At 46.6% G+C, this 25,554-nt stretch overlaps 1 protein-coding gene across 2 annotated transcripts in view; it reads left to right on the forward strand.

The window, feature by feature from the left end:
- The window catches only part of LOC309336504 (adhesion G-protein coupled receptor G4-like), a 52,552-nt gene extending 27,242 nt beyond the window's left edge, over positions 1-25,310 (forward strand). For both annotated transcript variants that reach the window (XM_081852337.1, XM_081852338.1), the window contains 12 exons: positions 5,461-5,626; positions 5,886-6,035; positions 7,036-7,149; positions 11,406-11,451; positions 13,110-13,213; positions 14,307-14,419; positions 15,248-15,516; positions 18,660-18,756; positions 19,441-19,730; positions 21,345-21,443; positions 23,063-23,206; positions 24,241-25,310. In XM_081852337.1, the coding sequence (XP_081708463.1) occupies positions 5,461-5,626; positions 5,886-6,035; positions 7,036-7,149; positions 11,406-11,451; positions 13,110-13,213; positions 14,307-14,419; positions 15,248-15,516; positions 18,660-18,756; positions 19,441-19,730; positions 21,345-21,443; positions 23,063-23,206; positions 24,241-24,368 (1,720 nt within the window). In that variant the 3' untranslated portion in view covers positions 24,369-25,310. The remainder of the gene's footprint in view (positions 1-5,460; positions 5,627-5,885; positions 6,036-7,035; positions 7,150-11,405; positions 11,452-13,109; positions 13,214-14,306; positions 14,420-15,247; positions 15,517-18,659; positions 18,757-19,440; positions 19,731-21,344; positions 21,444-23,062; positions 23,207-24,240) is intronic.
- Positions 25,311-25,554: the final 244 nt, after the last annotated feature.

Here is a 25,554-nt window from a genome sequence, read left to right on the forward strand (position 1 = left end):
CTTGGCCAAGTGAGATGAGCACCACAACCCAGAGTCGGTCACGACTGGACCTAATGGTCAGGGGTCCCTTTACCTTTACTAGGACAGCCTTTGCCCAGCTGTTTATTCTCCAGGGTTTTTTGTGCTCCCGTTCCCATTTGCCTCTGACGCCTATCAGCCCCCACATTATGCAGCCATGCTGGCTGATGGGAGTTGTAGTTCAGAAACATTTGGAGGGGACAAGCTTTGCAAAGCCTGGCTAGGGGATTTAATACTCCCTTGTATTAACCTCTTCCCCCCAAACCCCAATATTCATAAAGGAAACTTGATCAGGGAAGGGCTTGTGTAGGAGGGCCCTCCTTCATGGCATGCAGTCTACATGGAGGGAGTCTGGATCTCACAGCATGGTCCTTTCAGGAGGAACTTGTTTCCCACAGCAGTCAAAAGCATCTTTCCCAGCCAGACTTCAGCCAGCCTGCCCAAGATGGATCTCTCTCTTGGTTCTCTCCTTCTTCTTCCCAGCACACCTAGCTAAAGACTCTCTTTTCCTGTCACTTCACACCCAGTTACCCTGGCAACCTTCTTTCTCCCAGGCCCAAGATCCTCTTAGAAGGACCATCAGCACTTTTTGTCACGTTAATATCTCTAACCCCAGGTGAGGCCCTGGCTTTGAAAGGAAATTTAGCCTGTACTTTTCCACTGGCCTCCAATCTTCCCTTCACTACGCAAAATAATCAAAATCCCTACCATTTATTAATTTCTAGGGTTAGGGGGTTCCGCGCCCCCCAAATCTATAACACTATAGTGGGCACAACAGAAACCTGTTGGAATGGAGAGAACCAGTTATCTCTGGATGCAAACTTTTTAAGAAGAGCAGAGAAGGATGTACCGGAAGTGGTGTCACCCTGTATGTTAAAGACAGATTGAATCCTGCAAGCTAGGAATCCCCAACGGGGCGAAATCCTCCACAGAATCATGTCGGGTGGTGAGACCAGGCCCCAAAAGCAGTGGAAGCGCTATCATCCCCCCTGGTGAAAATGCTCAGAATGGGGGAGGCAATTGAATCAAAATGCTGCAACTCATTTAAAGCTTGCTGACTGTGGACCAAATCAATTTTGGCAGCCAGATTCACTCCAAGGGCTGCTGGTTCAACCCTGGGCCTAAACCAATCTCATGGTAGGGGGGTGAGTTTGGGATACGGAGGTGGTGCCTAAAATTGTCAGGGTCTTTGAAATGCAATGTGGGATCCTCAGCCTCTCATTTTTTAACACGTGGGAATCAAACATTATGTTGGGGGGCTGAAAATAGAACTATAGACTTGCCGAATAAAAAGCGCTGGGTCGTGTCGTGATTCTCCCCACTGCGTTCCCCCTCCTACTGTAGCCTGCCAAGCTGTAGTGATCTGAGTAGCAGCTTTCACACAACACCTTTTCTCTAGTTAAATTAGGCTGTTTTTTCACATCAGGGTCATAGGCAGGACAGCCAGATTCCTAGGGCAGCAGAATCCCAGGGATCCAGGCAAGGGGCGTGTGGGCTGCTCTATCCCCTCCCCTTCACCCTTAGGGCAACCAGATTCAAGATCCATGCAAGCGCTTACTAGGAAACGTAGTTTGCAATTGCTACAAGCCGAACTGAAAAATCTGAAGGCTGCTTCCAAGCCAGGACCAAACAAGTGTCTTTTTTTGTTTTTGTTTCTCACTTCAGCACCTTTTTGGGTAGCAGATGGTGTGAAAAACTGTGAAACTGGAGGCAGGCTTCCTAATGCTAGGAGGAGGCATGATTTGCTCCTGTCCTCCATTTGCCCACTTAATTCAGTGAGAGCGTCAGAAGAGACTGGCTGCTGGAACCGGCAATGGCCCATCGAGTCCAGCATCCTATTCTCACAGGGGTAGTAGTAATAATGATAAATGATAAATTTATTTATACATACATACATACATACATACAGGTAAAGGGTGAAGGGACCCCTGACCGTTAGGTCCAGTCGTGGCCGGCTCTGGGGTTGTGGCGCTCATCTCGCTTTATTGGCCAAGGGAGCCGGCGTACAGTTTCCGGGTCATGTGGCCAGCATGACTGAGCCGCTTCTTTAAAAATATATATATATATAAACAGGCCAATCAAATCCCATTAAATCCAAATCACATTAGTTCCAAATTATACAGCCAAATTTTTTAAACTTTTGTTGGGGGTACCCATACTTCGAGCTCCAAAAGAGATCCAAACATCACTCTTGCTGCTGCTTTAATTACACAGTTCTGTCCAGATACTCTCTTTGTTATTTTCCTCATCTTCTTGTTGTTATCATATATTCCTTTCTTTGTGATCTCTGATAATCTTCACAAGCGGGTTGAAAACAAACATATCCTGTGTGGATTTTACACTCTCCAAGAGCCATATCACATAAAGGACAGACGGCATTTCCACACCTCCGTAAAGAACATTCCCACAGTCTGTCCGTTGATTTCCACAGGCTTGCCAATCTGTATCTCAGGGGGCCCTGCCAGGTCAAAATCACATTCCGATAACCATACATTCACATTCCCATGACCATGGTCCTCCTTCCCCTTGTCCTCCTGTGGGCAGGCCTGTCTTAACAAATCTCCATTTGTAACTGCGTCACAAAGCTTTCCATTCCCGATGTTCCCACCAGTCCTCTCTTTGATCAGTAATTCATTTCCACACAGTTCTTAATCTCCTGCTTGTGATTAGTAATTTGCAACGATTCTTTCTCTCGGGGGGGGGGTTATTGGGTACTCACATAAGAAAGACAAAAAAAAAAGTTTTTTTCCTCCCCCCCCCCTTTCCGTTTCGCTCCGACACACCGATCTTTTAATGATGAGTATTCACTTAATTTATATGACTAAGCCGCTTCTGGCGAACCAGAGCAGTGCACAAAAATGCCATTTACCTTCCCACCGGAGCGGTACCTCTATTTATCTACTTGCACTTTGAGGTGCTTTCGAAGTGCTAGGTTGGCAGGAGCAGGGACCGAGCAACGGGAGCTCATCCCGTCGCAGGGATTCGAACCGCTGACCTTCTGATCGGAAAGTCCTAGGCTCTGTGGTTTAACCCACAATGCCACCCACGTCCCACATACATACATACATACATACACTGTGGGCGGATTCCAACAAAAGATTAAAAAATACATTAAATGGCTGCCCAGATGCCCCAATGGGAAGCCCGCAACCAAGTCTGCCCACCTTTGGTTTCCAGCAACTGGGACTCAGAATCGTTGCTGCCTCCAGCTGTGGAGGCAGAGCAGAGCCACCATGGTTAATAGCCAGTGCTCACCTGTGCAGATTAGAGAACTGGGCCAAAACAAACAAGATGAATTTTAACAGGGAGAAATGTAAAGTATTGCACTTGGGCAAAAAAAATGAGAGGCACAAATACAAGATGGGTGACACCTGGCTTGAGAGCAGTACATGTGAAAAGGATCTAGGAGCCTTGGTTGACCACAAATTTGACATGAGCCAACAGTGTGACACGGCAGCTAAAAAAGCCAATGCAATTCTGGGCTGCATCAATAGGAGTATAGCATCTAGATCAAGGGAAGTAATAGTGCCACTGTATTCTGCTCTGGTCAGACCTCACCTGGAGTACTGTGTCCAGTTCTGGGCACCACAGTTCAAGAAGGACACGGACAAACTGGAACGTGTCCAGAGGAGGGCAACCAAAATGGTCAAAGGCCTGGAAACGATGCCTTATGAGGAACGGCTAAGGGAGCTGGACATGTTTAGCCTGGAGAAGAGGAGGTTAAGGGGTGGTATGATAGCCATGTTCAAATATATAAAAGGATGTCACATAGAGGAGGGAGAAAGGTTGTTTTCTGCTGCTCCAGAGAAGCGGACACGGAGCAATGGATCCAAACTAGAAGAAAGAAGATTCCACCTAAACATTAGGAAGAACTTCCTGACAGTAAGAGCTGTTCGACAGTGGAATTTGCTGCCAAGGAGTGTGGTGGAGTCTCCTTCTTTGGAGGTCTTTAAGCAGAGGCTTGACAACCATATGTCAGGAGTACTCTGATGGTGTTTCCTGCTTGGCAGGGGGTTGGACTCGATGGCCCTTGTGGTCTCTTCCAACTCTATGATTCTATGATTCTATGAAAGTAATTCTACCTGCAGCTCCTTGCGGAGAGAGAAAGAGACTGGAACCTGGACCTGCCTTACCAAATGCAAGATGGTTCTTTTAAAATTAGATTCAGAAGCAATGCAAACTCAAGTGGGTGAGAAGATTAAAGATTTTATTCCAAATAGTAAGCAAAATATACATTACCAAACAACACTTCAATCTGCCACTGAGAAGCCCTGAAGGAGTTGCGAAGTGTATACCCCAGATAGTCTTGGTGCACAGCTCTACAGCCGATAGACCAGGGGTCAGCAACCTTTTTCAGCAGGGGGCCGGTCCACTGTCCCTCAGACCTTGTGGGGGGCTTGACTATATTGGGGGGGGGAATAAAATGAACCAATTCCTATACCCCACAAACAACCCAGAGATGCATTTTAAATAAAAGGACACATTCTACTCATGTAAAAACAGACTGATTCCCGGAAAGTCCACAGGCTGGATTGAGAAGGCGATTGGGCCGCATCTGGCCCCCGGGCCTTAGGCTGCCTACCACTGCGATAGACTGTGCTGAGCTTCTGCTTGACAATGCCCCAAAACTAGATTTTTTATAGACCTGTGTCCTGTTGGGCTAATACAGGCTCAACTAGAGCTACTTTACATCAAAAGACAAAAATGCCAGGCTATACATTAAAGGCTTTACTGACCAGTGTCATCAACACATCAAAGACCTTTTTACAAGGGATATAGAAAGTAATAAAACATAGAAACCAGAAACAGGAAGAGATAACCAGACGGGAAGATTTGACCATGCCATCTCCTCAAAATTACAATAATCTTCCGCATTATCCACACAAAGGGGCCAGAAGAGATTGCTCCCCACTCCACCCCACATTGACATATCCCTTGCATTGTGTATGTTGGTGTAAGGTAAAGGTAAAGGGACCCCTGACCATTAGGTCCAGTCACGGATGACTCTGGGGTTGCAGTGCTCATCTTGCTTTATTGGCCGAGGGAGCTGGCATACAGCTTCTGGGTCATGTGGCCAGCATGACTAAGCCACTTCTGGTGAACCAGAGCAGTGCACGGAAATGCCGTTTACCTTCCCGCCAGAGTGGTACCTATTTATCTACTTGTACTTTGATGTGCTTTCGAACTTCTAGGTTGGCAGGAGCAGGGACCGAGCAACGGGAGCTCACCCTGTTGCGGGGATTCAAACTGCTGACCTTCTGATCGGCAAGTCCTAGGCTCTTTGGTTTAACCCACAGCACCACCCGCGTCCCACGTTTGTTGGTGTAGTAAGGACCAAATAGAAGAATACATGGGTCGATAATGAGAGAGAAGGGGAATCCACCGTCTAGTTGTGAGAGCCATAAAACAAAGCTCACTTGTTTTGTTCCCTTTGTTGTTTAGCATTTTAAAGGTACTGGAACAAATAGGTTTCAAGCTGGACTTCAGTGGGAAAAGTGAGTCCATCGTTCTCCCAAGGCTGGCTTTGGCTCTCATGCGCCCAGATCCCGTGAATTTCAAGGGAGTTGCTTTTGGGGTCACATCCTATGACTCTGCAATGGATCCACAGGTAAGAGGTCCTTCTTTTGACTCTGTCCTTCTGCCCCACGACCAGTTCCTGCCAGGTCCAGAGAGCTGCTAAGTCAAAGTCTCCCACTCTTCCACTGAAAAATGGGGTTGAAAATGGGCTTTGCTCTCTGGACTGTGTCTTAGATGTACATAGGGAACTTGGAAAGGCACACAGGTGTGAGGAGGACGACGATATGTGACCATCTGTAGTTTTGTCTGGAGGTGACTCTAGCCCCCCAAACATTTTCTCTTCCACGCAGATTGATATCCGCCAGGCTCCCTTTGACACGGCCCTGGCATCCATATTTTTGCCAGAACTGCTGAAGGGTTACTTGGAGGCCCAGTCCTTTGAGCCAGAAGATCACACAAAGATCCAGTTTTCTTTCTTCGGAACAACTTCGCCATTTCAGGTAAACATGGCCACCGCTGAATGGAACAGGCAGATCAGGAAGCAAATGGCAAGAGGAAGCTCCAGAATCTCCTTCTCACACCTTTCTTTCTTTCTTTCTTTCTTTCTTTCTTTCTTTCTTTCTTTCTTTCTTTCTTTCTTTCTTGTAAATTTTATTAGTATTTTCCACACAACAACAACACGAAAAATATCAGAAAATAACAATATACAAAACCCAAAAACCAGCATACAAAAAACCAACCAAATCCATATCTTACAAGTTAATAATATAAACACGAAAAACAAAAACAAACATTGACTTCCACCAATCCCACAGCACCTCCTTTACCTCTCATTGTATCTTCCTGTTTTCTTGTTTTCCTTATCATCTCTATCCTAGCATCTAGATATAAATCCCTCTTTCTTATCCTTTCACTTCACAAGGGGGTGAGAAATTCTTCCAAATCAGTCCAGCAAGGAGTAAGCATGCTCAGTAACTGCAGAATGTAGAGTGATAGTTGGGGGGGGGGGACAGCAAAAAACTTTGCTTTCTATATTTAAAAATAATGCTTTATTTGCTTTCTATATTTAAAAATAATAAGAGTTTAAGAAACAAAGAATTGATCATCTTTTTGATGGCAGTGCTTGTTTAATTATAGGCAAATATTGGACGATGTTTGGATGTGGACTTATTAGAAATTTGGTGGGTACTGTTTCTTGTTCTTTCCCAAAATTAATAAAAAACAATTTAAAAGAAAAAGAGGAGGTGGAGTGGGAGAGGAAGAGCTGGTAGGGTTGACAGTTAATTCAGATATTTTGCAAATCGCTCATTGAACCGAAAATGTATAAGAGAAAAGGAGGAGGGTTGTGTTGTGTTGTGTTGTGTTGTGTTGTGTTGTGTTGTGTTGTGTTGTGTTGTGTTGTGTTGTGTTGTGTTGTGTTGTGTTGTGTTGTGTTGTGTTGTGTTGTGTTTACCAATGGTTGGCTCCCAAGCTATGAAACTTTGCACCTGTCTGTTACAGGAAAAGAATAAAAAACTGATCACCTATGTTGTGGGCGCCAGTGTTGAAAATGTGGCTGTTCAAAACCTCTCGGAGCCAGTGAATATAATTCTGCAACATATAAACTCAACAACGGTATGGTATCCTGTTGTCTCCAGTTGCGTAAGTGTTGATTCCGCAGCATTAGAGCACATTGATTGCTGGCAGATAGAGATGCTTTGCTTTGATTTGGGGATGATGCTAAAGGCCAGCTGTTGGAATTCAAGAATGCAGGGAGCTGCCTGAACACGGAGCCAGACCAGTGGTGTATCTAATTCCATATTGTTTACACTGACTGGCAGCAGCAGCTCTCCAGGGCGTGCGTTGCTTGCTGTGCACCCCCCCCGACACGTGATACACCCCCTGGGACACGCACCAGCCACGCCCCCAGATGTACACTGCTCCCGCTGCTCCAGCAGTTAACTTCGCCACTGTGCTCTGCTGCTGCTCACCTGCGGCCCTTCCCAACTTCTGGAAGCAAAACACCTCCTAAGCAAGGGGTGGGGAACCTTTTAGAGACCGAGTGCCCAAACCGTATTTTTCGCTCTATAGGACGCACTGGGCCATGGGACGGGCCTTGTTTTAGAGGGGGAGAACAAGAAAAAAAAAATCTCCCCCTCTCTGCTCAGCGCCCCTTCAGCGAAGCGGCAGGAGAAACAGAGCCCCTTCCATTTCTCTTCCCGCTTGGCTGAAGGGGCGCTGCGCAGCTCTCCCTCTCTGCTGAAGCCAGGAGAGTCTTGCTCTCCCGGCTTCAGCAAAAGGAACCCGAAGCCTGCGGAGTGCAGCGGGAACTCACGCTGTGCTCCCTGGGCTTCAGGCAGCTATCCCTGAAGTGTGGAGAGCGAGAGGGGTCGGTGCACACCGACCCCTCTCGCTCTCCAGGCTTCAGCGAAAGCAACACGAAGCCTCCGGAGCGCGGAGGGAGCGCTCCCTCTGCACTTCGGAGGCTTCGCACTGCTATCACTGAAGCCAAGGAGCCTGCATTCGCTCCATAGGATGCACACACATTTCCCCTCAATTTTTGGAGGGGGAAAAGTGCGTCCTGTGGAGCGAAAAATACGGTATTTATCGCAAACGTTTAATATAGGATAATAACAATTAACATGGCCATTTAATATGGGATAATAACAATTGTCTGCATGTACACATACAAATAAATAAATAAATAAATAAACCCAGCCAGATAAATCTATTATTATTATTATTATTATTATTATTATTATTATTATTATTATGTTTTGCCGTTTGATGAGAGTTTGCCTAAGAACCCCATGAATGCTAACCTCCAGTTCTGTGATGAAGGAAAGGCAGGCTATTGGTGTACATAAGACCAGTCTGGATAGTTAGCCTTGGTGAAGACTTGACGTTTTCATCCCCAAAAAAGTTTTTGAGTTTCTGCTGAAATGAGGCTGCATTTTAATGTTATATTTTAATTTTGTTTTTAAGTTGTATTTCGATCAATTGTTTTATATCTGGTGTTAGCCACCCTGAGCCCAGTCTTGGCTGGGGAGGGCGGGGTATAAAATATTATTATTATTATTATTATTATTATTATTATTATTATTATTATTACATAGGGGCAGCCATTATGGTGCCCTTCAGATGTTGAAGGAATCCCAACCCCACCAGCATGGCCAGTAGGCAGAGATCAGAAGTGTTATAATTCAGTAGCATCGGAAATAGCTAACCGAACTAGAATACAAAAAAGGGAGGTGTGAGGAGGTCAATGAAACAAGTAAATGAAAGATAAGTTATGGGAATACTCGTGTTTTTTTTTTCTTGCTTGCTTTTTATTGTAATGTATTGTATTGTTTTGTTTTGTTAAACTTTGTTTTTTCTTCTTTTCCTTTTTGTAATCCTTAAACCCTTAATAACTATTATTTAATATATATATATATATATATATATATGCAGGTTTTGGTGTCCTCGGGTGTCTTCCCGTGTAAAAGTTGGGGTGTCTAGGCGACGTTTCGACGAGGTCTCACTCGTCATCTTCAGGCTGGTGCTTTCGGCTTCTTGTTACTGGAACAGAGCAGGATCTCAGTGTTTGAGTTCCTATAAATACTGTAGAGGGGGTGTGGTGTATAGCCTCCAATGTTCTGGGCAGAGAGGAAGTTCCCAGGTTAGTGTGCCTTTTCTTCTTTTGTTCCTTAATTACTTGAGAGATATCTTGAGTGATTTCTTGAGTGATATCCTGAGTACCACTTAGGTGGGTCATTAGGTGTGGATTAGTTGTTAAAGTCTTTGTGTCTTGACCTCTTGAACTTTGTGAAGAGTTTTCATGAGAAGATGGCTGTACTGTACTTAGTTGTGCTCTGGCTTGGCTTCGTGTATAGGGGCGAGCTGTGGTTTTGTGGCTTGTGTCAGCCAGATCTGTGTAGGGATTGCAGGGGGGTGCAGCATCCGGAGGTGCCACCATGGATTGGCTACTGGATGGTGTCTGTAATTCATCTGTGGAGAGGGTCTGGGTTTGGGTCTGGTGTGGTTGATTGGTGTTGGCGTTCTGTGTGCCTCTGGATCTGGTGTCAGTTTTTGTGGGGAGGGCTAATTTCCAGATGTCTGGCAAGCGGGATGTGTCGTCACGCTTGTTCATGTTGTGAGGGTGTTTCTCTATCTCGATGGCTTCCATGATTATTCTCTTGTGGTGATGTTCCGTGTTAAAGAGCAATTTGGATCTCTTTAACACGGAACATCACCACAAGAGAATAATCATGGAAGCCATCGAGATAGAGAAACACCCTCACAACATGAACAAGCGTGACGACACATCCCGCTTGCCAGACATCTGGAAATTAGCCCTCCCCACAAAAACTGACACCAGATCCAGAGGCACACAGAACGCCAACACCAATCAACCACACCAGACCCAAACCCAGACCCTCTCCACAGATGAATTACAGACACCATCCAGTAGCCAATCCATGGTGGCACCTCCGGATGCTGCACCCCCCTGCAATCCCTACACAGATCTGGCTGACACAAGCCACAAAACCACAGCTCGCCCCTATACACGAAGCCAAGCCAGAGCACAACTAAGTACAGTACAGCCATCTTCTCAGGAAAACTCTTCACAAAGTTCAAGAGGTCAAGACACAAAGACTTTAACAACTAATCCACACCTAATGACCCACCTAAGTGGTACTCAGGATATCACTCAAGAAATCACTCAAGATATCTCTCAAGTAATTAAGGAACAAAAGAAGAAAAGGCACACTAACCTGGGAACTTCCTCTCTGCCCAGAACATTGGAGGCTATACACCACACCCCCTCTACAGTATTTATAGGAACTCAAACACTGAGATCCTGCTCTGTTCCAGTAACAAGAAGCCGAAAGCACCAGCCTGAAGATGACGAGTGAGACCTCGTCGAAACGTCGCCTAGACACCCCAACTTTTACACGGGAAGACACCCGAGGACACCAAAACCTGCATATATATATATATATATATATATATATATATATATATATATATATATATATAAAATTCAGTAGCATCTGCAGAGTACCATGTTGGTTACCCCTCTATGAAAGAATAATATCAGCTGAAAGAAGGTACATGTCAGGCCACACAGGTCACCTAGAGAAGGAACAGCACAGGTCCAGGTGGTTTTGCCTTTCCAACCTGTTATTCAGCTCTAAATCAGGATAAATATAATTCCACAGAAAACCCGCTTGACTTTGCTCTGATCCAGAGGGAAACAGCGGGTTCCCCCCTGGGGAAAGTGATGGGTCAAGCGGATGAGCCCTAAGTCAACCCTAAGTCATAAAGAGATGGAATCATTGCTCGCTCAACCATTTTAGTCAAAACTGTTGGATTTCAAGCCTGTCTGTAATTTCCAAAATCACCAAGCTGAGAGGAGGCTTCTTCAGTAAAGGTGTAACTGCTGCCCCTCTCGGAACAGATTTCTTGAAATGTCCTTCATGCAGAGAAGCACTGACCACAATCAAGATAAAATCTGAATAATTTGTCCTGCAGGAGAATGCTATCATTCTACATTTTTTGGAGCTGGTTGGCTGGAGGTACCGATGCTGATTTTGGAGGCTGAACTTGCTTGGGGACTAGTAGTTCCTGGCTGGCTTTATTTCATGTGTGCATCCACTTTCGGCTTATTATTTTCATAAAAGCTAACAACATAAATAGCTATCTGCTTCTTAACTGATCGGCCTGTCTGTTTTCAATTGGGGAGGGGGAGCGGCTGCCCACTTTGCCAACCCCCAGCAACGGCCCTGCTGGGGCGATGGTGTGTGTGCCCACAGAGAGGTCTCCGAGTGCCCACTCTGCCACATGTGCCACACGTTCGCCATCACTGTTCGCCATCACTGTCCTAAGCCATTACTTTTGCCTTTCAGGGCAATGAGTCTGTGCACTGTGTATTTTGGAACTTTAAGAAGAACGGTGAGTATGAAGGATATAACTAGCTCTGCTCTGGGCCAGAACAAAGGTCCATCTAGTCTGGTGTGCTGATTTCCGTGGCGTCCCTGGGAAGCCCACAGAGAGCGCTTGAAGGCAAACAGGCCTTCCCTGCTGTTGCTTCCCAGCGCTATGCAAACAGGGCATCATTGCGTTGATATCTTCTCCTCCAGCAGAAGTCCTCTTGAGCAGAAGCCAGCTGTGTCAAATGCAGCTGCCTTAACTTTAACTACTACTGCAATGCGCTCTACATGGGGCTACCTTAGAAGGTGACCCGGAAACTACAACTAATCCAGAATGCGGCAGCTAGACTGGTGACTGGGGGCGGCTGCCGAGGCCACATAACACCGGTCTTGAAAGACCTACATTGGCAAAAGGCGAAAGATTTATATGATCTGAAGAGAAACCAGAGTTCCAGACTTTTAAAAACAACCCCTTTTAAAAATAGCAATATAACGAGTTTTACTATCTAACGAGACCATTGATCCATAAAATGAAAGCGACAGACCAGGCTTCCTCAACCTCGGCCCTCCAGATGTTTTTGGCTTACAACTCCCATGATCCCTAGGTAGCAGGACCAGCGGTCAGGGATGATGGGAATTGTAGTCTCAAAACATCTGGAGGGCTGAGGTTGAGGAAACCTGCAATAAACAATGTCCTACAGTCACAAACACAATCAATCAATCAATCAATCAATCAGTAGCTGGACTGGGTTACACACAGTCACAAAAACAAAATTAAAAAAAAGCCACAAAACAGAAACACAAAATAAATAGCGAAAACAGACAGACCTCAGCGTGATACTCAAAACAGAAGTGTGGCACTCAAAATGGAAGCGTGGCACTCAAATCGGAAGCGTAACACTCAAAATGGAGCATGTTCAGCTTCCAAAAAAAGTTCGCAAACCAGAACACTTACTTCTGGGTTTGCAGTGTTTGGGTTCCAAGTTGTTTGAGAACCAAGGCGTTTGAGAACCAAGATACCACTGTAATAATAAGCGGTTAAGTTCTGATTTATGGTTTTAGCTGTTGCCCATGAGAGCATTTAACACTTCACCAGCTGGACACAGACAACAAATCATCACTTATTTAAAACCGGGATGGAGGGCGAAATGTTAGGTTTGCTCCAAAGTTAGCCACTTCAGTATGACCTTCTTTCATTAAACCTAGAACAAATTTAGTATTTAGGTCAAGACTTCTAGGCAAAAATGCAGCAAATTCAAAGTTAGCTGAGAATTGCATGATTTGAAGGAGTAGCTTGAGGGGAGCTGTATCTGAAATAATATTTTGATTCATTCAAATGTGCGTCTGTAGTTCAAAGTTCCAGTGCAACAGCTCTAGGCAGCAGAGAATTATGCCTCTGTTTAAAAGGGATGCAGCCAAGTAAAGCACAACTTTCAAGGTTTCTTTCTCCCACAAATTCACCAACAGCAGTCTTAAGTGGGCGATCTGAGAAGTGCATGGTGGGAGCATGAGAAGCTTAGCGCCTCTCCGCCCCTCCCTGTGATGGTTGCAGCTAAGCCCCAAGTCAGCAGGAGTCTCTGCAGAGAGTCACACATCCCCCCTGTTCTGTTGGGTAAAGATCTATAAATGGTGAGGGAGGAGTAACTGCAGATGAAATCTCTTCTCTTCCCTGCTGCGCAGATAACCAAGGAGGCTGGGATACATCAGGGTGTGAGGTGCAGCACACAAACGCAAATTACACAATCTGCAACTGCAGCCACCTGACCCATTTTGGAGTTTTGCTGGTAAGCTTTTGTCACTGATTTGTCAGAACTAATTGCCCCGTGTGGTTCCTGCAAAGGACAGCGCGGAATGTCTCTTTTCATTCAGTTCTATAGCAGTATCCAGTGCTTTCCCCCCCTAAAGAAAATGTTTAGGGGTACTCTCGTTTTGACTCAGGAAAATCACCATTTTATAGTTCCAATTGGGGAAAATAAATATAGCAAATAGACAAAAGTACAAAGATTCACAAAATGTTTAGGGGTATGTGTACCGCTGCGTCCCCCCAGAAAAAAACAACACTGGTTGTATTTCTTTTAAAATCCTATCTTCAACATCAGACAAGAGGGCTGGGGTTCAGTTGTGGATTCAGTACCTTTGGCCTGGTAGAGTTGGTATAGTGGCTGAAAAATGTGCCCACCGTCCACGCCCCACAAGTCAAATCCCATCCCACAGCCATGATGTCATTGGATCATTTTGAAGCAACGAACTGGTATTAGTGTAATAGTTTGGTATCTTTATGTTTATATCTGCTGGTGCAAACAGCAGATTTTGGGAAACAATTTCAACCAGGAAAATGGCACAGGGAGAAAGGATTCAACCTTCTCCCGTAGTGCCTTGGGCCTGACCCAAATCACTCACTTGTGTATACACACACACACACACACACACACACTGGTGAAATGCCAGAACTTGTGATACTACTACTTCTAGAGGTGGTTATATTTCTGGAATTTGCAAAATTGCTTGGAAAATGTGCTCCTGAGGGTTTTGCAAACTGTTTTTGCACACATACAGTCTCTCACTTACAAGCATTCCAAAATTTGCAGTAAAGAAGCATGAGTTGCGAGGTTTCAGAACGCAGGAACGAGGATGAGCTGAAGAAAGAATTGGTTCACCCTGAGCCTTAGGTCCCATGTGAATCTTTCCTTTCACTCCAAATTTCACAGAATACTTTGGGGGGGTGGCGGCGGGAGGGAGTGGGGCAGGGGAATCATGAACCAAAGAAGCCAAAAAATCCACACCTCAGTCAGCAATGCCCAAACAGATATCATTTTGGGTCTGTTTCCTCACCAACTCTTCCCATGACAGGCTATTGACTTCCACCCTGGTTTCTAGGACGTATACCGGACGGTATGTGAGGATAAGATTTTAACATTGGTCTCCCACGTGGGATGTGGCTTTTCTTCCATCTTCCTCGGCTTGGCTCTAGTGGTGTACCTTTCCATCGAGTAAGTAGGACCCACCTGCCATTTTCTATACGACAGCAACGTTTATTTACTTAGATTTTATACAGCTACATAAGCCTGTTTCCAGGGCCAAATCTGGTTTGTGGTTCGCCATCATTGCAGCAAGCAGCGTGGGGTTCTTGCGACGCAGAAGGGGCAGACTTTGGCAATACGGTGCCCTCAGCAAGGACAAAATTTGCCACCTCCCTCCCCAAATTTCTTTATTTTCACAATAATTCATTTTGGTAAAGGTAAAGGGACCCCTGACCATTAGGTCCAGTCGTGGCCGACTCTGGGGTTGTGGCGCTCATCTTGCTTTACTGGCTGAGGGAGCAGGCGTTCAGTTTCCGGGTCATGTGGCCAGCATGACTAAGCTGCTTCTGGCGAACCAGAGCAGTGCACGGAAATGCCGTTTACCTTCCCACCGGAGCGGTACCTATTTATCTACTTGCACTTTGACGTGCTTTCAAACTGCTAGGTTGGCAGGAGCAGGGACTGAGCAATGGGAGCTCACCCCGTTGCGGGGATTCGAACCGCCGACCTTCTGATCGGCAAGTCCTAGGCTCTGTGGTTTAACCCACAACACCACTCACATTTTGGTACCGTTGCTTTTTTATGGAGCTTCTCTCAGCAGGTATAAATATAGGTCTGTTGTTCTTGTTGTTGTTTGGCTCCACCCCCACCCCCCACCCCCTGGTGCCTGCAATGCCCTAACTCCAGGGCTGCATCCCGCTCCAGACCCTTCACACGCCCCGCAGCCCCACTGGGGATTTAAAGGGGCTGCGTCTTGGGCACAGGGGGTGAGCGAGCCTTTCACCTCTTCCATTCCAGCAAGCTCCGCGGGGACGACCCGTCCAGAATCCTCGTCCACCTCTGCTCTGCGCTGCTGATGCTCAACCTCACCTTCCTGCTGGACTCCTGGCTGGCCTCTTTCCAGGTGCGCGGCCTCTGCATCGCTGTGTCCGTGGCTCTCCACTATTTCCTGCTGGTTGCCTTCACCTGGATGGGCCTGGAAGCCGTCCACATGTACTATACGCTGGTCAGGGTCTTCAGCACTTACGTCCCGCATTACATGCTCAAGGTTTCCCTGGCTGGCTGGGGTAAGTGCAGGGCGGGGTGGGGGGTTACTTCCCATCCGAGGGCCACATCCCCTGACGGGGAATCTTCTGGGGGCCAAATACCAGCGGTGGGCGGAGGGCGGATATGTGATTTCCCCCTTGGTTCAGGAGTTGGCATTAAGACCCTGCAGAAGACAGAGGGGCGTCCCATCTGTCTCTCCGCCTCTCTGCCCATTTCTGTGTGTGTGTGTGTGTGTGTGTGTGTGTGTGTGTGTTTTCTCTCTCTGTCTCTCTGTTTGTGTCTGTCTGTCCTTCTGTCTGCTTTGTCTCTCTTTGTCTCTTTGTCTCCATCAATACAGTGGTTACCTTTGTTCTCAAACTTATTCCGTTCCGGAAGTCCGTTCCAAAACCAAAGCGTTCCAAAACCAAGGCATGCTTTCCCATAGAAAGTGTTGCAAAACGGATTAATCCATTTTAAAAACAACCCGTTTTTAAAACAGCAATTGAACATGAATTGTACTATCTAACGAGACCACTGATCCGTAAAATGAAAGCGATAAACAATGTACTACCGCCACACAATCAGTCAAGTTCAATACAGTCACAGAAACCAAACAAAAAAGAGCCACAAAAATGCAAATTAAATAAGAAAAACAGACACACCTCAGTGTAACACTCAAAACGGAAGTGTGGCACTCAGATCAGAAGCATAGTGCTCAAAATGGAGCACATTTGGCTTCCGAAAAAGGTTCGCATACCACAACGCTTACTTCCGGGTTTGCAGTATTTGGGTTCCTAGTTGTTTTGAGTACCAAGGCGTTTGAGAACCAAGGTACCACTGTAAAATCTATGTACACGCTCTCCATCCAAGAAGCCAAGAGGCATTGTCACAGTTCAAGAACTCACTCTAGGCCAATAAAAGCACTGTGTGTGTGTGTGTGTGTGTGTGTGTGTGTGTGTGTGTGTATACATGTACGCGCACGTACATGGCCTCTGGGAGGGGGTATGGCCTGGGGAGGCTCCCAAGGGCCAGGCAGGGAGGTCAGGAGGGCCATATTTGGCCCTGGTCCTGCAACTCCACAGATTGGGATGGAGGGCTGAGCCTGCCATTTTGGCTTGCTAGCATCTAGCACTCAAGAAGGAACAACGGCCAGCTCAGAATGGCACTGCAGCCCCAAAATGCTGGGTGCTTAGATTGCATCCCTATGGACAGCCTGAAGTAGCAGCTCCGAAGCAGAAGAAGAAGAGTTTGGATTTGATATCCTGCTTTATCACTACCCAAAGGAGTCTCAAAGCGGCTAACATTCCCTTCCTCCCCCACAACAAATACTCTGTGAGGTGAGTGGGGCTGAGAGACTTCAGAGAAGTGTGACTGGCCCAAGGTCACCCAGCAGCTGCAGGTGGAGGAGCAGGGAAGCGAACCCGGTTCACCAGATTACGAGTCTACCGCTCTTCACCACTACACCACACTGGCTCTCACAACACACAAGCAGAGCACTGGTGTTCTTTGGAGGCTCAGAAGAGGTGTGATTGAAGGTCAGGAGCGGCAGAGAAATATCTCTGAAAGGCCAGTCAGAATCATAGATTTGCAGTGCAGCAATTGCGGCTGAATCACTTGCCTCCTGATCTTCCCAAAAGGGACTGGGCATATTTGTGGACGAAATGTCTGCCCGTGTCTCTTGGTCGTGATGGCGCACTAGTTCCTGGGGAGCGGCTGTGGCGGGGGCCGCTGCTTCCTGCAAGTCCTGCTTGGGGTGGGATTTCCATTGGGACGTTTAGCCAGCCTGGGGGTGGGGAGACAGCTCTTGATCCAGAGGCTGTACGTGGCAAGGGCGAGAAAAGGGAGCTCACTCCCTAGCAATATCCCTCATTGCCTCTTCTGTTTCAAGGCATGTGCAATCACAGCCTAAACTGAGGTCCAGCGCCGAGGGCCTTCTGGCGGTTCCCTCGCTGCGAGAAGCCAAGTTACAGGGAACTAGGCAGAGGCCTTCTTGGTAGTAGCACCCGCCTTGTGGAACACCCTCCCTTCAGATGTCAAAAAGAACAACAGACTTTTAGAAGACATCTGAAGGCAGCCTTAGAATCATAGAATCATAGAGTTGGAAGAGACCACAAGGGCCATCGAGTCCAACCCCCTGCCAAGCAGGAAACACCATCAGAGCACTCCTGACATATGGTTGTCAAGCCTCTGCTTAAAGACCTCCAAAGAAGGAGACTCCACCACACTCCTTGGCAGCAAATTCCACTGTCGAACAGCTCTTACTGTCAGGAAGTTCTTCCTAATGTTTAGGCGGAATCTTCTTTCTTGTAGTTTGGAACCATTGTTCCGTGTCCGCCTCTCTGGAGCAGCAGAAAACAACCTTTCTCCCTCCTCTATGTGACATCCTTTTATATATTTGAACATGGCTATCATATCACCCCTTAACCTCCTCTTCTCCAGGCTAAACATGCCCAGCTCCCTTAGCCGTTCCTCATAAGGCATCGTTTCCAGGCCTTTGACCATTTTGGTTGCCCTCCTTTGGACACGTTCCAGTTTGTCAGTGTCCTTCTTGAACTGTGGTGCCCAGAACTGGACACAGTACTCCAGGTGAGGTCTGACCAGAGCAGAATACAGTGGCACTATTACTTCCCTTGATCTAGATGCTATACTCCTATTGATGCAGCCCAGAATTGCATTGGCTTTTTTAGCTGACGCGTCACACTGTTGGCTCATGTCAAGTTTGTGGTCAACCAAGACTCCTAGATCCTTTTTCACATGTACTGCTCTCAAGCCAGGTGTCACCCATCTTGTATTTGTGCCTCTCATTTTTTATTTTTTTATTTTTTGTTCAGGGAAGCTTTTAATGTTTGATGCATTACTGTATTTTAATATTTTGTTGGAAGCCACCCAGAGTGGCTAGGGAAGCCCAGCCAGATGGGTGTGGTATAAATAATAAATTATTATTATTAAACGTATTCTCAGAGCCAACAGCATTGTGTTTATTTCAGTGGACTCTCCCAAGTCAAATGTCATAAGCCGAATTAAATTCTTGCTGTGTGCCTTTGCTGTCACCCATCCCCGCACTCCCCTGGAGATACAGGTCTTCCTGAGGACTCTCGTCTTCCTCAGTCGGTCACAATTGCATCCATGCTGGTCTTTTCCCTTTCCGGCTAACCCATTCTTCTTTCTCCCCCTTTGCCATTAGGAATTCCTGCGGTCATCGTTTGCACGGTTCTCATTATAAGCAGAGACTTCTATGGGGTTTTAAGCCACCCCCTAAGCAGCAGTCCAGTCACACCTTTGTAAGTCTCTATGCTTTGATTCTCCTCAGATATGCCTGACAGCAGGAAGGAGGTCATACCTATATCCCCTTCCTCCCCCCCCCCTTTTTGGAGTGTGTATGTGGGGGGGGGAGAGAATTCAACCTTCCTTGCTTTTCAGTACACCAAGCTGTTCACTCCCTTCCATCTGATGGGTCAATTGATGGTCCTGGCCTTTCTCAAGGAGATTCCTCTGTCTGTTTAGCTGCATGCATAAAATGCCCAAACATCCGAAACTTACAATTCCTTTACTGCTTTGCAAAATCATATATATTAAGATCATGCAGGATTTGTAACCAGAAAACCTGACCTCCTGCATAACCCACTCTAGAACTTATTCTGCAATTTCCAACATAAAATTCAGGTTTGTTTATTGAGGATTGTATCCAGCCTTAGTCAGTTTTTGTTGTCTTCAGCGCCTTCCTCTTCAACAAGCCTTTTAAGTTGAGTCTGCTTCTGTGCTGGGATTGGTTTTAAGACGTGTTTATTGTCTTATCATTTGTTTGGGGGAAAGGACAGGGTATGAATTTAACTAACCACCACTGACGGGTGTCTCATTGAAAAGCCTCAAGAGAGACTTCCAGCTGTCATGAGCCCATCTGAAAGAAATGGCCCTGCCAGCAGCCTTAACAGCGTCTCTCTCTCTCCTCACCTTGTCTGCTACAGTTGCTGGATCCGTGATGACCTTGTGTTTTACATCTCTGTGCTGGCCTATTTCTGCTTGGTGTTCCTAATGAACACCATCATGTTCATCGCGGTCCTTCTGCAGATTCACACCATGAAAACGAAGAGTCCTGGCCGAGTCAGCAGCTGGAACCACAGCTTCCTCCACAGCTTGAGGCGGGTGGCCAGCTTAATGGTCCTGCTCAGCTTAACGTGGGGTTTTGCCTTTTTCTCGCTGGGGTCCATGCAGACATTGTTCTCCTACCTCTTTGCCATTTGCAACACCTTCCAAGGTAAGCGTTTGCACACAGGTGGGTGGGCTTCAGAAGAGGGACCAGAGGAGCCTGCTGAGTCAGGCCAGAGGCCCATCTAGTCCATCCTCTTGTTCTCACAGTGGCCGTTTATGGGGTGTCCATTATGGGAAACCTGCAAGCCAGACATGAGTCCAAAAGGAGCTCTATTTCCCCTCCTGCGGTTCTACCTCTACCTCTCTTTTAAATCAGAACCAGTGAGGGCAGTGAAGGTCCTGTATGAGTGCCTGGAGGCAGCTGGAGGATGCAAAACTCACTTGGGACCTCATTGCTCAGTCCAGCTAGCGCAGCACTGTCCACACCAGCAGTTCTCAAGCCTTTGTGGGCCACTGACCCTTGGTTCCACAAACTCATCCCAGTGGCCCCTGTGCAACTCTATAAAAAGCAGTATCCTCTCCCCCTTGCTTTTCAACATCTACATGCAGCCTCTGGGAGAGATCATCAGGGGGTTTGGGCTGGGTGTTCATCAGTATGCGGATGATACCCAGCTCTACCTCTCTTTTAAATCAGAACCAGTGAAGGCGGTGAAGGTCCTGTGTGAGTGTCTGGAGGCGGTTGGAGGATGGATGGTGGCTAATGGATTGAGGTTGAATCCTGACAAGACAGAAGTACTGTTTTGGGGGACAGGAGGCGGGCAGGTGTGGAGGAATCCCTGGTCCTAAATGGGGTAAATGTGTCCCTGAAGGACCAGGTGCGCAGCCTGGGAGTCATTTTGGACTCACAGCTGTCCATGGAGGCGCAAGTCAATTCTGTGTCCGGGGCAGCTGTCTACCAGCTCCACCTGGTACGCAGGCTGAGACCCTACCTGCCCATGGACTGTCTCGCCAGAGTGGTGCATGCTCTGGTTATCTCCCGCTTGGACTACTGCAATGCGCTCTACGTGGGGCTACCTTTGAAGGTGACCCAGAAAGTGCAACTAATCCAGAATGCGGCAGCTAGACTGGTGACTGGGAACGGCCGCCGATACCATATAACACTGGTCCTGAAAAAGGCCTACATTGGCTCCCAGTACGTTTCCAAGCACAATTCAAAATGTTGGTTCTGACATTTAAAGCCCCAAGCGCCTTCTGTCCAGTAGACCTGAAGGAGCATCTCCACCCCCATTGTTCAGGCCTTCTGGCAGTTCCCTCCCTACAAGAAGCGAAGTTACAGGGAACCAGGCAGAGGGCCTTCTCGGTAGTGGCGCCCGCCCTGTGGAACACCCTCCCATCAGATGTCAAAGAAATAAACAACTATCTTACTTTTAAAAGACAGCTGAAGGGAAGTTTTGAATGTTTAATGCTGTATTGTGTTTTTAATATTTGGTTGGAAGCCTCCCAGAGTGGCTGGGGAAACCGAACCAGATGGGTGAAGTATAAATAAATTAGTAGTAGTAGTAGTAGTAGTAGTAGTAGTAGTAGTAGTAATTCAGCAACTAAAACTCAGAAGCATTACGGCCACCTTGCTCTCTGCTGGCAGCAAAATCTCTTCGTCTGACTCTGACCCATTCTGTAGTTGAAGAGATGATGGCAAAATTGTGGCCAGAGGAGTGGGGAGGGGGGGGTATAATCTAATGAATGATTTTCCTGCTCCCCGCCCCCTGACTCCTTCCTCTAGGATTCTTCATTTTCGTGTTCCACTGTCTCATGAAGGAGAACGTGAGGAAACAATGCCGAGTGCATTTCTGCTTGGGAAAGCTTCGGCTCAGCTGTTCTGGTATGACATTCTCATATATATAAAACCAACCCTTGGGTATGGGCTGACATTGTTCTCTGTGGCTCCTTTTGCAGTTGTTGTCATCTGAGCTGCCCCCTGCCTGTACTGGAGGGACTGTGATGGAGCAGCCCAGCCATTGCCTTGCCCAGTATGAGGCCATTACAGTGGTGCCCCGCAAGACGAACGCCTCGCAAGACGGAAAACCCGCTAGACGAAAGGGTTTTCCGTTTTGGAGGCACTTCGCAAAACGAATTTCCCTATGGGCTTGCTTCGCAAGACGAAATGTCTTGCGAGTTCCTGTGGGTTTTTTCCCCTCCCCCCCTTTTCCTAAGCCGCTAAGCCGCTTATCAGCTGATCCGCTAAAAGCCGCTAATCCGCTGTCAATGGGCCTGCTTCGCAAGACGAAAAAACCGCTATACGAAGAGCCTCGCGGAACGGGTTAATTTCGTCTTGCGAGGCACCACTGTATAGCACAGGGAGTGAGGAAACTGGACCCCCTACGAAAGTCCTCAGATGCAATCCACCAATCCCGTATGCTATGATATGTGTTAACGGTAAAGGTAAAGGTACCCCTAACCGTTAGGTCCAGTCGTGGTCAACTCTGGGGTTGTGTGCTCACCTCGCTCTATACGCCGAGGAAGCCGGTGTTTGTCCACAGACAGCTTCCAGGTCATGTAACCAGCATGACTAAGCCGCTTCTGGTGAACCAGAGCAGCGCAGAGAAACGCCGTTTACCTTCCCGCCGGAGCAGTACCTATTTATCTACTTGCACTTTGACGTGCTTTTGAACTGCTAGGTTGGCAGGAGCAGGGACCAAGCAACGGGTGCTCGCCCCATCATCGCGTGGATTCGAACCACCAACCTTCTGATCGGCAAGCCCTAGACTCTGTGGTTTAGACCACAGCGCCACCCGCGTCCCTTATATGTGTTAGGATTATTATTTATTATATTTTCAAATGAACATCCCATTTTTTATCTTTTTTTAAAAATAGATTTAAGTGTGGCCAACAACAAAGGCTCAAAATACCAAATGATTTAAAACAACGCAACAAAAATTTAAATGAGTTATTTAAAAAGCCCAAGATCCTCATATACAGGGCTTTAAATAGAGTGAAACAGCAGTTAAAGGGGAAACAAAGCAACAGCAAGCCTTTAAAAAAATCTATTTCAGTTAAGCGGAGGCACAGGTTCTGTGTCTGTGTCTCTGTGTGATGGTTCTGTTTTTTTAGGGCTTTATAAATTCCAAGTATGACCAGTCCTTGTCCCAGGGGGATTCCAATCTCATACAGACACAGCTAAACAACAGAGGAGGCAGCGGCAGATGAGAAGGAGGTGAAGGAAGCTATGGAAAGAATATCTGACGGCTTTAATTCCATGTTCTTTGGCTTAGTTTACAAGGAGGCTTGGGGAGCTAGTGGGATGACCCCAAAGGCTTCTGGGAAAAGCCGAGTTTTGAAGAAAGACCTAAAGTAATCTAGGCCAGAGAAGAGGTCATGTGGAGGCATTCTGGGATGCAGTACTAGGCATAAATGGCAGCAAATAAAAAACGGATTTCATGGGGGAAGGAGACCGTTTACGCTTTCACACCCTCCAAAGCCTGCCCTCCTCCGCTGTTTCAGATTGTAGCAGCTCTGCACCAACTCTGGGGTATCACATTCACTCGCAGAGGACGTCACCCCATTCTCTGAAGTCGCAGAGCTCTTGCACCACCAGCTCCACGTCAAATGGTTCAGGAAGCTTACCAGGGGCTGCTCCTGAGACTGGTAAGTAGGCACTATATATATATCTAGATAGCTGGATAGATAGATAGTGCTATGTACTGAAGTTCTCACCCTGGGCCAGCAGGGGGATACTGTAGATAGTTTTCACTCAGGTCCACATACGCAAATAAGGGATTGAAAGTGACGTTCAGTGATTGGATAGTTACAGAAAATGGTTAATGTTGCGTTCTAGTGGAGCTCTATATAAGCAGGCTGGCTGAACCCTTCAGTTCAGTTCTATTCTGGCCTGTGAATAAACAAGAGCTGTTTGAAGAATCGCTGTGTCGTCTGATATGTTCACCCACAACTTAACAGATAGATAGATAGATAGATAGATAGATAGATAGATAGATAGATGATAGATAGATAGATGATAGATAGATGATAGATAGATAGATAGATGATAGATAGATAGATAGATAGATAGATAGATAGATAGATAGATAGATAGATAGATGATAGATGATAGATGATAGATATAGATAGGATCGTAGGCCACAGGCTACCAGTGCTGCAGGACGAGATGGGAAGTGGGCGGGAAGTGGGCAGTAGAGTCTGGAACTGGCACTATGGAGGATGACATTTCAAAGTGAGGAGTTTAGTGCACCCTGTTTTTGAGTGCTTTTTCTGAGAAGACTCCCCCAAAGTAGAAAGCTAGCACAAAAGGTAATAAAGTTCTCATTCCCCCACCTGCCACGATGGCTGCTTTGATACTTTTTCTGAAATACCAAATTCTTTCAGAAATTTATCTCCCTCTTATTTTTTTTTTTTAATGCGTTTGCTTGTATGGTGCCGGAAACAGACCCCCCTTAGCCTGTCTCTTGAGCAAATCTGGCACTGGCTTGCGAGGTGGGTGGGTTTGTGGGTGAAGCATCTTCCTTTCTTAAAAAATGTTCCTAATAGTTTCCTAGGTTTTACAGAACATCTTGAAAAGGCAGAAAGAAAAATTGTATTTCCAGCTTAAGCTTTCCTGGATTATTTTCAAAAGGCGTGAATCATTGGAGTGGTGGTTGACTCCCTCTGTATTTATTTCCTAGATGAAGTTTTGCACAGCACCCGCCACACATCCTTTACTCACCAGAAAGTCAGGCTTCCTCGGGTGAGAAGAACGTCACCAATGGATACAGAGCTTCACTGCACTCAGAAAACGAGTTTTTTGCCTTGAGGGCCTGTCTGGTTCTTCCTGGGTCTCTGGCTGCCCAGTCTGCTCTTTACAGTCGTGACAAATCAACGGTCGGCTGGAGATCTTTTTTCAGCCTCTCCTTCCACCCTTCTCAGAGTATTCTGAGCCAATTCAATAAGTTAGTTTCAGTTAAGGGTTTAGAAAAGCCTGCCAGTTGAGCAGGCAAGCTCTCAACCTATGCCCCATGTAGATGAAAGTTTGGACAGACCAGTAGTTGCAAACCTAAATGAAAATTAAGTGAAGGATTAACATCGGAATGGTTTATTGACTAATTAAGAGGTGCAATGTGATATTAGATGATTAGCCCTCCGCGAAATTCAGAGCATGGGAAGTCACCCAAAGATATATAATTTGGCAATATATTCGGCTTTTTTATCGTATTGTAATTTGGAATGTTATAATGTGTTTCTTATTGGATTATTAAGTTGGAAAACTCAATAAATTATAATATATAAGCAGGTAAAGAAGGCAGTCTGACCTCTAATCCTGACCCTAACCCTAAGTTCTCCTCTGAGGAGGTAGAGCTTGAGGCAGCCACCTATTTAAGTTTAGGGCAAGTGCTGGACTCTGTTGGTGGAGCAACACTCAAATATCTCTGCTTTTGAGCTTACCTTGTGTCTGGTAAGCAGCTGCCTGGGGTCCTGATAACCTAAAGCCTCACCTGGGCTCTTGCTGTGCTTTGCCAGAATGGATCAGGGCTCACCTGAACAACGGGAACTCAGGGCTCAGAGAAAGAAAGGGAACCACACAGGTCTTGGCAGGCCCAGACCGGGGGGGGGGGGGGCATATGGGCCACTTGGCCCGGGCCTCCAATTCCAAAGCATATTCACAATTGCAGGGGACCATTGTATATCTATATTTTCCATTTTGTCTTTATATGCAGATACGGTTCAAGCCTTGAAATAAAATTATTTGTCAGCGTAACTTTTGTGAAAATTATTTATATACAGTGGTACCTCGGGTTAAGTACTTAATTCGTTCCAGAGGTCCGTTCTTAACCTGAAACTGTTCTTAACCTGAAGCACCACTTTAGCTAATGGGGCCTCCTGCTGCTGCCGCACCGCCGGAGCACGATTTCTGTTCTCATCCTGAAGCAAAGTTCTTAACCTGAAGCACTGTTTCTGGGTTAGCGGAGTGTGTAACCTGAAGCATATGTAACCTGAAGCGT

This window comes from Podarcis erhardii (genome assembly GCF_964252035.2).
Source record: "Podarcis erhardii genome assembly, chromosome: 2".
NCBI lineage: Eukaryota > Metazoa > Chordata > Lepidosauria > Squamata > Lacertidae > Podarcis > Podarcis erhardii.